Raw genomic sequence first — 15,193 nt, 5'->3', positions numbered from 1 at the left:
GGTCTGCAACCCTATAGGTGGAACAACAATATGAACTAACCAGTACCCCCCAGAGCTCGTGTCTCTAGCTGCATATGTATCAGAAGATGGCCTAGTCAGCCATCAGTGGAAAGAGAGGCCCATTGGTCTTGCAAACTTTATATGCCTCAATACAGGGAAATGCCAGGGCCAAGAAGCGGGAGTGGGTGGGTAGGGGAGTGGGTGGGGGAGGGTATGGGGGACTTTTGGGATAGCATTGGAAATGTAAAGGAAGAAAATACCTAATTAAAATAAAATAAAAACCAAACAAACAAACAAAAAACAAATGTAGGGGTGGATTTAGGGGAGGCAAAGTCACTCCAGAGAATAACTGACATACTGGAGAGATCTAACCATAACATTTCTATATTAATAAACTGATAAAACTAACTAATATTTTTAAAAGCTCAATCTCTCTTCTCTATTAACCACCTACTGGCCCCTTCCCTCTACTGCATGCCTCTATCTTGCATTCAGCAAATGTGTTGCTTAGTGGTGTTATACAATTCCTCTGAATATAGGGAATAGAGTTTCCACTCTAAGGTTTACAAAGGACAGAAACTTAGAGTGGGCACCAAATGACAGAATAGGTATTTATTACCATGCAAAATCAAACATGAAAAGAAAACTAAGAAAAGAACAAACCAAAAACAAAGAAAAAGGGAGAATCAACTAACTCCCCTCTTTTTAAATACCTTAAACAGAGAGACAGTCATTTTCTTGATCTTAGAGTTATCAGAGAAATTGAACAATGTCAGTGGCTGTAAGGAACAAACTACAGGATAGATAGAAGGAAAAGATGGCAAGTGCCTGAAAAGAGTCAATGCCTCCACTCACAGCAGCAAAGTCACAAGGGACAAAATGTGGGAGCAACCCAAATGTCTAGGTGAATGAGGATACACTGAACTGGAGGAAGCACCCAGCAGCACACAACAGCACACTCGGCCTGGAAACAGGAAGAAGCTGTAGTGATGCTGGAACTCACCTGCCTGCCATTTTATTTTGTATGGGGATGCATGCGGATGGGGCAATAGGATCCTGCATGTGTGTGTGTACACACATTTGTGTGAGGGTAAATGTAGGCACATTGTGTATACCACTGCAGCTATGCGAAGCTCAGAGACAGCCACGTGTGTGGCTCCCCACCCTCTGCCTTGTTTGAGACAGGGTCTTACTTGTTCTTCAGCACTGCGTACACCAGGCTGGCCAGCCAACAAGCTTCCAGAGATTCTTTTGTCTGTCTTCCAGCTTCCCATCTCCCCATAGGAACACTAGAATTATAGGTGCTGGTGCTATCTATGTGTCTTCCTTTTGTGTGGGATCTGGGGGAGGAAACTTTGGCTCTCACCACCCAGAAGCCTAAGCCAGTCTCTGAAATGACAAATGGGACAGCTGTGGAGTTGTTGCGCCCTGGAACTTGTCCCATGCATGAGCTACCAGGGCACACATCTATGTCAGCGGTTCTCAGCCCTGTCATCTGCAACCCTTTTGAGGATCTAACAACCTTTTCATGGGGGACACCTATCAGATATCCTGCATATCATAAATGCATTATGATTCCTAACAGTAGTGAAATTACAGTTATAAGGTAGCGATTAAATAATTTTATGGTTGGGGTCACCACAACACAAGGTATTAAAGGGTCGGGTCGCAGCCTTAGGAGGGTTGAAAACCGCTGTTCTAGATACTTACTCGACTAAACAGCCGTTTTAAGGCTGGAGGCAGACTAAATGGAGAGTATGAATACTGACAGTATGTCCTCATCACAAGTTCATGTCCTTTGCATATCTTTAGTGCAGAATGAGAACATTGCTGTCCCTAATAAGAAAGAAGCCTGAAGTTCTTAATTATTAATGGAAGACTATTTTAAGACTTGGTGTTACAGTCATATCCCAAAGGAGGTCACAAAAGGGGCCTCCTGTCCATGGACAGAAACTGGTCCTCGGGCCTGGAAACTCCAAAGCCGTTCTGACAAATGCACGTCTTTCTCTTCCAGGACGTGGGAAGAAGGCAAGGTGCTCATCTTTGATGACTCTTTTGAGCACGAGGTTTGGCAGGATGCCTCGTCTTTCCGGCTGATATTCATCGTGGATGTGTGGCACCCTGAGCTGACCCCTCAGCAGAGACGCAGCCTTCCCGCAATCTGAAAGGCACTGACACAGACTTGGTTGCTCTCCAGGGAGGCTGCCTTTCTGGTTCCTTTTGGGTGTGGAGATAGAAGTCCAAGTGCCAGGATTCTTCATCCCGGGGCCATGCAGCTGGAGACCTCACTGGAGGGAACATTTGCCTTCCTGCAACTCATTTAGGAGGCCTCTTGCTTCATGTCACCCATGACAGCACAGAACTGGTGCCTGGATTTAAGGGGCAGAAAACTTGGTTGTGTTGTCTACATGGCTGGCCAAAGATATTTTTCTACATAGAATAGTGTCTACATCAATGTACATGGAGGATATACTATATAGAGAAACTGTGAATGAGTCACTTTAGTTTGTAATTTTTCTATGCAGTTATATTTTTCTAAGTAGCTAAACTGTTCTGTCACCATCTACCCCCATGTTTTCGATGACTTTAATGACAAGAAGTATAAATTCTTTACTTCTAACTGTTAAATAGTAATTTTCCTGGTAAATTCAGACATCTCTTTTTTAGAAAGAAGATATCACATGTGAAAAAAAAGAACTTTGTTTTCCTAACATAAATTGGAAGTCATGCCAGGATGCATGAATTGTGCCAACACTTGCCCTTGGGTCTACCTGTGTATCCTCATTTAGACTCAGTGTCTCCCCCTTTCTCTGTGCTAATAGTAGAAAATTCTTATTTTTAAGAGCAACATTTTTTTTTAATTACACTGAGCAGAGCCATAGAAACATTTTATATTGTGATAGGAAAATACCACAGATAATGGAGCTTGGAGAGAAAATATCACATGGAAGTGAAACTTCCTGCTCAGGATCAGGGACCCAGGTAGCCTGGCCTCTTTGCCTTCTATACCCAAGGCCTGGAATCTGCAGTTCCTGCCTGCTGGAGATCCACTTGCGTGTCAAAAAGAAGGCCTCCTTGGTCTCTGAGAGTCTCTTCACTATTTTATCCATGTAGGAATAGCAGCATAGAAAGTGCCCAGGGATGCTAGCATCCTAGGTGGTCAAGCATCCTTGATTATGAATTTGCAGTGCTTTTCCATCTTCCTCCCCTCACAATAATGTCAGCCATCTCATTTTATCCTGAAACAGCGTTGACAGGCATGTTGGGTTTGAGTGCTACCCACGGCTGAGAAAGAGCAGTAGAAAACCATCTTGCTCCTCGAGATGATCATTAGTAAAGCATTGCTGCATTTTATTTTCTATTTTAAAATTAAAGCTAACTCAAGCCCTAGAATGTAATGACATTCATGCACTTATCTCTAAGCCAGTCGAACAACATTGCTGCAGAAATGGCTGGTATTCCAGCTACACAGATAGAAAAGATAGAGATGTGTGCCTTTTAAGCAATGTCCAAAAAAGCAGCTTTCTGTACCTCATTTAAAGAGCAATTCATTGAGCTTGATCCTTTCCCTTTTCGCTTAAGGACATTAGCTCTTCGTAGGAAAGTTTACAAAATATGTGTCCATTCTTAAAATAGGTACTTGTCCCTTCCTTTGCCAGTGTTCAAAAATTCCTCTAAAACAGATGGCAAAGGCATGAGGGGAAATATCAAATCCTTACCAAATTCTAGAAAAGGAAACAAACTCTCAGACAACAGAAAGTTATTTGTGTTCTTCAGTATTTATTAAACAGAGGAACTTACTGACAAAGGCAATACAATCCAGTGTTCATGTAGTAACCCTCGGTTACCTGCTGCGTTTAGTTCTCCTCTATACTACATACACATAGCGAAATGCAAACCATGTGTTCTCATTGTTAAACTATCACCTTACAGCCATGGAATAAAATGGAGGAAATGAGTGAAAATTAGCTGTTAACTTAGTAAATATAACATGTTTTTTAAAATATGGTCATTACAGTAGGATTCTAAATCTTGCCTTGTGAAAAGCCAGCAGTACCATTACTTTTGCAAGTGTTGGCGGTGGTGCACTCCGACAGCATTTTAAGTACTTGGATCCCACGTTGATCGTATAAACACAAGCAATAAAAGATTTTCTAATTCACTTTAATTTTCCTCACTCTTACTTGTGTCATAAGAAAAGAATTACCATCCAGGTCTTGGTAAACATTTTTCAAGGTTACTATTTTACAATTCTAAAGGTCTATACAAAATGAATTGGTAGGGGTGTTTTTTTTTTAATATACTATGATGCAATTGTTTGGGAAATATTTTAAAATTCTGTTTCAATTTTGCTTCTTCAAGGTTGGAACATAAAAATAGCTTCTGTTACTATTCTCTGCCAGTAGAAAAAAATAATAAAACAGTAGATCAACCGAGGAGTATACATCTAGTCTGTATCTCAGGGCTCAGGGGTTAGGCCCTGGGTTTGATCGTCAACATTGGAGGGAGACAGAGAAGAGAGGGTAACAGGAAGACAGAGAAAGAAAGACAAAGGAAAAGGAGAGGAGTGTAAGGAGGAGAAAAGTGGGAAGGAATAGGGAAAGAGAGAGATGGAGAGAGGGAAGTGGCCATAGTTAGTAATGTTGTTTGGTGTTTATGGCTGGAAGTAAGTTGAATTGGTTTCCTCTTTTCTTTAGGCTGTTCAGCTAGTAAATCACCCTACCAAGTGCTTAAAATGTAAAGTATTTTAATAAGTGTCAGCAATTAAAATTTTTGACATTATCACTCTGGTCATATTAGTAAGTGTCTGTGTCATACAGATGCTAGGGAATAAGATATCTACATATACTCAGCTGGTCTCGGGAAACATGGCACAGATAAAATATCCTACCCTTTGCTGTTCTCTGTCTGACTTCCTATGCATGGGGGCTGGGATCCATTTCTAAGGAGAATGGATAAGGAAGTAGGCTGGTCTTTGGCATTTCATCTTGCATTCTTGGTCCTCTTTAGCTTGGTACTTACATGCTGGTCCATCCTTAAGGGTCTTTCTGTGAGATTTGAATGCCTGCCCCCTCAGGGCCTTTCTCCACAGGTAATAGGAACATTGGGACAAAGGGACTTATTTGATAGCACTTTTTTGCTGTAGTAACCCAAGAATTAACTTAAATGGGCTAATCAGTCACCAGTGTGTGTGTGTGTGTGTGTGTGTGTGTGTGTGTGTTCCAATGAATTGCCCCCTCTCTGTAGGCATTCGCCAACAGGAAATCACTTTGCTATGATGAAGCAGCCTCTTTTTTTTTTTTTTTCAAACTGCCTCTTTGTCTTCTTAAAAAGCAATTCATGAAAGTCGGCTGATGGTCTGACAAGCAATGTGATGTCCAAATCATTCTTGTAGGAGAGAGATTTAAATGAAAAACTTTGCAAATAGCCAGACGTGCGAGATCACACTCTTAGGCTGAATACTTAGATGCTGGTGATGAGGTCAGGAAATAAGTCAATACAACTGGAAATTATTGTAGCTACTGCTGCTGGGGTTCAGCATTACATTAAACTTGCTGATGTGTCTGCACATTTTAACTCTGCTGTATTTATTTCGGAATGCATTTCATCTTAATTTGCAAAACCTGGAGAGGGTTCCTGTGTGAGTCTTTAGAGTGATGTATATGCGACTAATTTAGGGTTCTCTTTTCCCTTTTGAAGTATATTTGCTGCCAAAAATATGAGGGGAGGGAGAATCCTTTTTACATAAATGCCTTTCTTTATCCCCCTCACCATCCCTCACTAAAACATAAATTAATTAGTTAAATTTTAAAAGCGTCTCTCAGATCTTTGTCCAGTGTGGGCTACCCAGACCAATGTTGCTGACAGTCATGGCTGGGATTGGGATGGAGGACCTCATGTCAAGCAGAGCACACATGTCTGTAGGTCAGTTGCACAGGCTTGCTGGACGGTTGCTCCACTGGAGATGTCACATGATGCTGACTGGCTCAGTCCAGAGCCAGTAGTGGCTGGGTGTTCTCATTTTCTCCTTTCTCTTCATGTTTCAAGGTCCCAGCTTCTACCACAGACTGAGATCTAACAAGAGAGGAAGGAGACACACACAGTCACAGACAGTCCATACTGGTGATGCTTGCTATTCACCTAGAGAATCAAAGCATGTAAAATAGCTACTTAGTGCTTCCTTTCTGGCCTCTGTTTTCCACACACCACTTTATTTCTTTTTTCCTTCTTTTTGTTTTTCTGAAGATTGAATCTGGTCATTCTGAGATTCTTTTTTTTTTTTCTGCTGAATTTGATCCATATCTTTTTGCTGTAATAAGTCCTATGAGTGTAACATTTTGTTCATGTTTCAAATAAAAATAAAGGTAATTCGAAAGATGCAAAAAACACTGAGTGTTTTGTGTATGCTTGGTGGTTGTCTAAGGGTTCTTCACATGTATGACTTACCCCATTTGCAACTCTGGGAAATGCATCTACAGTCTCCATTTTTAAGTGCCAAAAACAAATTAAGGGTTCAACAGAGAAATAACTTAGGACAAAAGCAATATGACAGGCGGAGAGCAGGATCTTTCCATGAGCAGCTTTCCCCCAGAAGGTCTGGGGCTGCAGGGCCGCCTTGCCGTGCTGATCCTAACACTTCACTAGGAGAATGGCTTGCAGCCTAAGGTTCTGAGCCTCTTTCATAATATGTATGTAGCTCAGAAAGCACAAGACTTAAGAAGTAAATAGTGCTGAGCAGGGAGGGTATATTCAAGTAATACCAGCTCTGCGGAGAAAGAAGCAGGAGGGTCAATGTCGAGGCCTGTCTGGGCAGTATAGTGAGCTCCAGACCAGCCTGAGTTGCATAATGATCCTACGGGGGTGGGGAGGGATCACTACATTTCTGAAAAATCAGAAACCTCAGAAGATAACAAGACAAACTGGTAAAACCAGCATTTGGGAAGCTGAGGCTAGAGGCGTGTGGGTTCAAGCCAGGCTGAGCTATATTTTGAGGTGCTATATAAAAATTGAAAGAAAGCAAACAGACCAGACCACAGCTGTATGGCTACCCACACACAGCGACTCCCTCCAGATTCTTAAACCACTGCATAATTGCTTTGCACTAAGGATTCTGTGGAAATAAAAGAGCCTGGTAGCCATCAACTATTGAAAGTTTAAGCTGCACTTCTTCCTGACAGATAAACCAACTTTATTACACAAAGTGGCCCCTTGCCCGGAGTCGGGGTGAGGTCTAGGTCTCACCGGCATTGTTCATGCACCTCTTCTTGAAGACGGCCAACTTGAGAAGCTTGCTCCTCTGTGACCCAAAAGATCAACCTTTCAAGGATCGTTTTTCACATTGAACTCAAACCTGGTTTTAAAGACACATGTGTCCTGTCTTTGGTTCCTTCTCCCAGAGCTACAGGATCCTGCCATTTCCCTCTCTGCCTGTGGGGTTGGGTTCCTGGGCCCTTCTAGATATCAGAATCAGCAGAAGTTCAAGTTCCTTATATTAGGGTGCAGTATCTGCATAGAATCAGTGCTCACTCTCCTTTAAACTATAATGCCTAATATAAGGTACATATTTTATTATTTAGGGAATTACTACAAGAAGTGAAGTGAGCCCATTCATTGGTTGGATCTCCAATGTATAACCTCTGTCTGTGGAGGGCTGAGCAGACACAGTCCCTTCAGGAGTGTGCTTTGAAGCCTTGCTTTAGTGCAAGGTCTTCCTCCCTAACTACTCCAGTTGGGCCAAGATTTCTAGATTTTTCCACCATCAGCCAGGTGGTTATTCACAGTATTCATGGTGTGACCTTGAGTGAAATGATTATCTGTCGGTTGGGGTTATCAAGAGCCCCTTCCTGGCATCAGTGTACAGCAGACTATTCTTTAAAATGATGCTGTTCACCCAGTTCCTTCCTGCCTTGAAAGTTCTATTCAAAAACCTTCAGGTTGAGAAACAAATGTCATCTTTTTAAACTTGCTTCATGTATCCAACTTGTCTCCATTCTTTTAGATCTTAAAATATTTAGGCAGTCCAAGTTATTACCTCTGACTTTAATGACTATTGGATTTATTTTTAAACTTTCCTATCTCACATTATGATTAGTGAAAATCAGGTAGCTCTCAATGTTTTCAAACCTGCTGACTGAGGCTAATTGATGTTTGTGAAGCTTTGCTCTATACCAATCTCTATGAGCAAATATGCAGAAACCTTCATTGTTAAGTCACCAGGTACAGAGATCCAAACTAGAATGTTGTAGACCTGTGCAGATGCCCCATTGCCCAGGCAGAGAAGACAGATGATTGAGAAGAGAACATGGAAAGAAGGGAAGACAGAAGGGTAAATCTACTGCTCACACACTAGTCTCATTTGCCCTTCTTATTCAGATGGACACTGTTCACTCTCCCCTCCTGAGATGCAATTGGGACCTGTGTTATTTCTTTCAGTAGATACATTGACAGCAATGACCCGGAATGTCTTACCCAATAGAATGTGTCTTGGTTGATTGATAAGGGACAACAGGCCTGCTCCAAGATATTGAGAATAAGGAAGCAAGCAGGATCTTGCCCCAGGTTTATATGTCCCCTAATTGAGAACATGGCTTCTTAACTTTTGACATGATAGAATTATATTTACCTAGTCACACAAGAGACATTTAATATTAAAACTCGACGTCAGTGACTCACTATGTCATGAAATATTTGAAAATCACTGAAAAAGTATAGCAAACTCTTGTTTTTGTAATGGAAAGGATTAGAATGAGATTTATTCAATGCAAGCACACTGGGAAGAGAGACAAAGGCATCCACAAATCCCTCAAGTGGTCAAGGCGTGGTCTCAAGTATCCTTGACCCATCCTTATTGGGATTTCAGTCTCATGCTGTCAGACAACTTGTTAGAATTGTTTGAAATCTCTTTTCAGGAGACATGCTCCCTCTCCGGGCCCCCTCTTCCTAGGATCGATGAGATTCCTGGAGGAAAATCCCATTTCTTTGGGATCCTTCTTGAATCTTGCCCTTAGTGAGTTAGCTAAATAAAGATTGCCTCTGAAAGTCAAATCAATTGCTCACTGATGAAAATGTCTCCCTCTGGTCAGCATGCTCAGGCTGTGCTCAGTCCAGCACAGTAGATAAGACCATTTAGTGGCTCTGTCTACTCCTGAGAAACCAAGTTCTTGTGCTAAAATAAACATCTGTATTTCTCCTCTTTTTAATGCAGAATACCAGCTAACCTCATGCAGAGGGTGCTGAGTGATCTCAGTGGTGGAGAAGGCAATCCCTACAAGGTTTCACCTGTCTTTATACCCAGAGGATGCGTTCCTGCTGTTCTCTGCTTGGTCTGTGTTCTTATTAGTTGTCCTCCATTGCTATGGAGCTATCTGAGCTATGGAGGAGCCCCATAAGGACCCGACTGCTCTGTCCTTTACATGGAGTAGATACCAGGAATCACAATGCCCGGGCCAAAAGGTGCTACAGAGGTGGTTTGGCTAGGCTCTCCCTTGAGTTAGGTGTTAACCATTTGTTTTTTGAGAATCGATCTCTGCATTTCATCAGGGAGAACCCCACAAAAGTCATTTTAATTTTCCAAGTTAACAGGAGGTTTAGTTTTGTGGAAGAACTCAGAACTCTCTGACACCTTAGCCTGTAGCACTTCCCTCCAGGAATAGAAATTTCTGCTGAAGGTAGAGGGTGGATTTGACCAAAGCACATTGTATTCATGTTTGAAATTCTCCAAGAATAAATTGAAAATATATTTGGGTCTGAGGAAATAGCTCAGTCAGTAAAGTGCTTGAGGCACAAACATCAAGACCAGACTGGAAGTCCCAGAACTCACATTTAAAAAACATATAAATAAACAAAGACATGCTTGCAATCCTAGTGTTGGAGAAGAGAGATAGAGAGAGCCTTGGGAACTTTCTGCCAGTCTTCGTAGACTACTCAAAGCCGGTGGGAGAAACTGGTTTAAAAAAAAAACAAAAACCAATCAAGGTAAACAACACTTGAGAAATGAGGTCTAAAGTTATCCTCTGACCCCCACACAAATGTGCACACATGTATATGCACACCATGTAAACATTCACCCATACAAAAAAATGTGCATATGCAACACACACACACACACACACGTGCACACACACCGCACGCACTGCGTATATTTAAAGGATCCTAAGCAATCTTCATGGCATTTTTCTCCAATAACCTCAAGTACAGAAGAAGTTCCTCCCAAGGGGCTCCCTGCTAGATTAGAATGCCAACAGGAACTTTATGTCCTCAGGTTAACTCTGCCTTCTCCTTTGTAAATTGGAGATAAAAATAATGCCTATATTATGAGGAATAGCAGATGCTGAAGTGAGGCCTAGAGGGATTTCTGTGTTTGAAAGAGCCTCATCTCTGCAGTCATTCAACATTTGGGGGGTGTAGGTTTGTGAGCGCCGAGGTGTGAGCATTGAGTGTTTATAGTGCTTTTGCTAACACACTTTGAAAGCGAGCTCAGATGTGGGAGGTGGTCCACAGAAGCACAAGACATGTAGATTTTGAGCACATAGATATTTGTGGACATTCTTATCAGCTATCAAATCAGAACTTAAAATAACAGTGTAGAAAATGACTGCAGGCGTTCACACTGCCTCCTCGGAGCAGTCAGGTTTCTGTAGGACTAGACCAGCTCAGAGAGCCGTGAGTCAGCCTCTCCGTCCACACTTCTTTCTCTCCCTCCAGAATCAGTGGTGTGAGCCCGGTGACATCACCACAGCAGGACTGGGATGTGGTGTTCTGAAAAGGCAGAACGGTGGAGGCTGCCAACAGCTGAGGCAATCAATGCTGGTGACTCATTCCACCCCTGGGACAGCTTGGAGAAGAATGGCTAGTACTCTTCATAACAGAGCCCTTTCATAGCTCTGGTGTTTAATCAAATGAGAGTACATTGATGGAACTTGTCTGGTGTTATTAGATCAGTGTGAACATCAGGCCTCTGATTACCCACATCCATCCTACTCCGAATGTAACTTGCAGAGTGGGCGACTGTATGTATGGCGGGTAGACTCAGGGCTGGCATGGTGGTAACACACAACCATGACAGCAACAGATGCTAAGTGAAAGCCCAGTGAATAGACCTGAAGAATGAGTGGGAAAAGGGGTGAAGGATGAATGGCTGGATGGACAAAGTGGAGAATGAAATGGCAAAGGATTTGACATATGGTAAAGGAGATAACATTTTGTTTGGAAAGGAGAAAATAAAACAAAAGATTTTGCTCCCTGAGGTCTTGATAAATTTATAGCCTAGCATACTGGTACACAGCTAGAATTCCAGCATTCAGCAAGCTGAGGCAGGAAGACTGTGATTTTGGAGCTAGTCTGGACTATTTAGTAAATTTCAGCCTAGACCCAGCTACATATTAACTGAGACTCTGCTTATAAATATATAAATAAGTAAATAAATAGCAAGAAAGATTGCTTAGCTGGGACAGTTTCTCAGGCAACAATGAGGATGGAGATGGCATCAAATGCCTAGTGCTTAGGAAGACCAAGCTGGTTCCTGGCAGTGATGGGCATGGTTCATCGTGTTAAACGCTACACAAACAGGATTTATTGTACAACTGCAATATCTTACATTCAGTCAATTACTGGTTTTCCCCTTTTAAGTTAAAAAGTTGCAGATCAGTATACAAGGAGCAGAATGTCTGGGTATGTATTCTGGAGACTTCAGACACAGCGAATGGGGCATAACAATAAGTGTGCTGGACTTTGTCCGGAGCCAATGGAGAATTGAATCAAGGCTTTAAGTGGAAGAAAAGCAAATGAAATGGGTTTCCCTTTGTGTGTGTGTGTGTGTGTGTGTGTGTGTGTGTACATAGGGAATGTGGAGGCCAGAGGACATACAACATACAACCTTGGAGTCCTACGTGATAGTGGAAGACCAACGTCTTCAAAGCACATTTTTCTGTGAGACTGAATTAGGAGCCCTGATGCTGGTACATCCGCAAGACTTGTCCAGCAACTCTGTCTTCTACATAGGCCACAGATTTCTGTACGTTCAGGAGCATCTTGAAGCTGCTTATAGGGCAGCCTTCAGCATCCAATTCTACTATTTACCCTTCATTTAATCTGCACAGCCTAGTAATAAGGTAACTAATTGCTGTTCATCTCAGGCAGAGGAAAACTAACTCACAGATTGATAGCTGCTCAGGCACACAGCTATTGTGAGCTCATAGGATTGGGATCCACATCCCATTCTCTTAATGGCCCTTTATCCTGTTCTGTGAGCTGGCACTTAGTAGAAATTTTAATGAACAGATGAATGATTGTTCTAAAAACAAAATAGGTGCTGTAAATGTAAGCTGTTAATGGAATTTCAGAATCTAGGAGGAATCATATGACATCTTAGAGATGATTTCAAATCCTAATCAAATACTGATTACAAAGGCTATGTTACGGTTCACTCCACTGCAGACTGTGAGCAGTGTTTTGTTCCTCACTTCATAGAGTATCTACAACAGCCTTTACTATCATGCAGTCACTTCCTTTGCTGTTCTCTTCCTTTGCTGTTTTCTCCCATCTCTGTTCTACTCTCCCACCTGCCCTTCATGAAGGTACCCTGAGAACCCCTTCTACGCTAAGATCATGTGAGACAAGGTCACCTAATAGTGGGGAGCCATGCATTCTCTGCCCTTGGAGAGTGTTCAAACTATAGAAGTGTGACTTGAAATGTAGCAAACTCCATAAATATACAGCAATTCAGTGATGGCTTGTTGAGACAAGGAGGCTGGAGGACTGCCTTCGGGGATGTGACAGTGTAACGCAGATGTGAGGACTGAGGAATCACTGTGAACCAAAGGTCTGCAGTCCTGACACTACATGAGAGGTGAGGGTGAGCATGCCATGGGTGGTAGGGAGGAACTCTTAGATAAAGGCAGAGGCTGGTAGTCAGAGAAGACTAAAAAGGGGAGAGAGAGAGAGAGAGAGAGAGAGAGAGAGAGTCTGGAGGTACATAGGTGACAACAGTTTCGATGAGAAGGGACAGAGGAGGCATCAACACTGCTAAGACCAATACAGACAGAATTGCTACCCAGGCCAGAGGACAGGCTCTGGCTGGGAAAGGGTGCTGAACAAAACTGAGGGTCCTGTGGGAACAAGGCTCCTTTGCAGACAGGGAGAGAAGGAGGGAAACAGGTAGGGTACTGTCAACTTCTCTCTCTCTCTCTCTCTCTCTCTCTCTCTCTCTCTCTCTCTCTGTGTGTGTGTGTGTGTGTGTGTGTGTGTGTGTGTGTGTGTTGCCTTATTTATTCTATGCCTGTATGTGTGTATGCGTGGCTTACTGTATCTGTTTTATACCTGTATGTGTGTGTGTGTGTGTGTGTGTGTCTTACTTTATCTGTTCTATACCAACCATGTCCGGCCAAATACTGAGTGCAAGATATGAAAGGTACAAAAAAATATAGATTGGCTTTATATATAAATGCATTTAAAGAAGAGAAAGATGGCCACTAGAAACCTGATTTCTGGTCAGGAACTAAAAACATCTTTCTGGAGGCCTGATCCTTCCCTGTTTCTCTGTAAGTCCTTGTGTGTGATGCTGGGAAGGCATCACTATACCGAATACCATTCTTCTACAGTGCTCTACAGCTCACCTTGTCACCCGCTGTCCTTTGACCTTAGCAGCAACAGGCAAGGCCATGCAAAATATTACACAAATTTTGTAGCTGAAGAAACAGAGACTCTATGCAATTAAGTAGAGAAAGAAAGTGACCAGACTGGGAAATATAAATAAAGAAAGAGGAAAATAAAGTGTACCCATAGCTCAAATCACAGAGAGCTAGCCCTGTGGCCTAGATTCGGGAGAGCTGGTGGGCAGACCAACTCAGGTAACTCAGTCCCAGATTCAGGGCTTTGAGTAGGCCCACCCCACTGTGTGCCCCACCTATGAACTGCCGGAGCCTGTGAAGGAAGGGGCTGGTTCAGAAGATCCAAAGCTGCAGGATCTCCACGACACAGGGAAACAGCAGGACATCCAAGAGGAGTCCCCATGAGGATCCAGTATTGATAGTGTAGCTGAAGCCAGAGGCCTCAAATCAAACCAATGAGTCATTAAAATGAACACTTGCAAGAAAAGCTGTTTTGGCAAAAGGTTATATACTGAGGGAGACAACCTGACACACTGCAGCTTTCAATGACAAGACTTTTTTGGCTTTGTTTTATGTTATGTTCTTTCCTTTGGGAAGGTCACAGGGGCAGAGGTGAGATATGGAGGGTCAGGGAGATGGATGGGATTGGGGTGCATGATGTGAAATTCACAAAGAATCAATAGAAAGAAAGTTTCAAAAGGTCACAGGACTGAAGCGAGCATGATAATCTCATGGTGCAGTGAGGTGGATAGAGATCCACGAGGAAAAGCCCAGAGCAAAATGAAAGCCCTATTGTGCTCATTGCCACGGTGTGAGGAACCCAAATGTGCTTCCTCTCACAGAATCTGTCAAATATTTGGCTTTGTTCATGTGATCATCAAAGGTTAGAAGAGGTTTGCTGTTGGCTGACTGTTGAGGACAACAGCTCTGACTTAATTGGAATCAGCCAAGTGTTTATTTATCAGTATGTGCCATGAGAAATTATTCTTGTCTGGGCTGTGGCTCCCTTTCTGAGAGGTTGCATCTGTGCATGGTGTTCCTGCAAACAGACCTCAGAGCATGTACTGTGAGCGATCACAGATTGTTGTGCTTCTATCCAGGCAGTGTTCCACATCTGTTCATTACCTTCTAGTTCAACCCTATTTCTTTGCTTTGTCAGTGGCTTAGAAATCTTTATTCATAATTCTTCATGTCAGTCTTTAAAAAGAGAGAAAACATGCCTCTACACACAGGCTCTAACTAGCCCTATTCATTTTATACCAACAAATCCATCATACAGATTTTCTCTAACTCCACTGATCCATGGTTACACAGGATGTAGTTGGAAGAGATGGCTCCCTTCACCTTCACTTATGCCTCAGAGAAGAAAGATAAAAGCTGCGTGTCTGACTGTGTCAAATGCCCAACCAAGGAGGATGCTAGATACCTATTTTCTTATTCTTAAAAAAAAAAATGCTAGCAATAGCCAGTGGTGGTGCATAACTCAAATTCCAGTACTTGGGAGGCAGAGGCAGAGGCAGAGGCAGAGGCAGAGGCAGAGGCAGAGGCAGAGGCAGAGGCAGAGGCAGAGAGGCAGAGGCAGAGAG

The 15,193-nt window shown here is 42.6% G+C and overlaps 2 protein-coding genes and 1 long non-coding RNA gene across 18 annotated transcripts in view; 2 read left to right on the top strand and 1 right to left on the bottom strand.

Moving 5' to 3' along the window:
- Asph (aspartate beta-hydroxylase) overlaps nt 1-6,381 on the top strand; it is a 205,420-nt gene extending 199,039 nt beyond the window's left edge. For 9 of the 15 annotated variants that reach the window (XM_029476170.1, XM_029476171.1, XM_029476159.1 and 6 more), the window contains one exon: nt 2,015-4,168. In XM_029476170.1, coding sequence (XP_029332030.1) covers nt 2,015-2,165 — 151 coding nt within the window. In that variant the 3' untranslated portion in view covers nt 2,166-4,168. Of the gene's footprint in view, nt 1-2,014 lie in introns of all 15 variants that reach the window. The other 6 variants (XM_029476160.1, XM_029476168.1, XM_029476164.1 and 3 more) reach the window with 3 other exon arrangements.
- Clvs1 (clavesin 1) overlaps nt 3,761-15,193 on the bottom strand; it is a 179,253-nt gene continuing 167,820 nt past the window's right edge. For both annotated transcript variants that reach the window (XM_029476174.1, XM_021161296.2), the window contains exon 6: nt 3,761-6,075. In XM_029476174.1, the coding sequence (XP_029332034.1) occupies nt 5,988-6,075 (88 nt within the window). In that variant the 3' untranslated portion in view covers nt 3,761-5,987. The remainder of the gene's footprint in view (nt 6,076-15,193) is intronic.
- LOC110293481 overlaps nt 8,257-15,193 on the top strand; it is a 25,269-nt gene continuing 18,332 nt past the window's right edge. Inside the window, exon 1 of the long non-coding RNA XR_002377800.2 lies at nt 8,257-8,326. This is a non-coding gene — a long non-coding RNA (uncharacterized LOC110293481). The remainder of the gene's footprint in view (nt 8,327-15,193) is intronic.

Source organism: Mus caroli, chromosome 4, assembly GCF_900094665.2.
Source record: "Mus caroli chromosome 4, CAROLI_EIJ_v1.1, whole genome shotgun sequence".
Classification (NCBI taxonomy): domain Eukaryota; kingdom Metazoa; phylum Chordata; class Mammalia; order Rodentia; family Muridae; genus Mus; species Mus caroli.
This window is presented reverse-complemented; position numbering and strand designations above follow the sequence as displayed.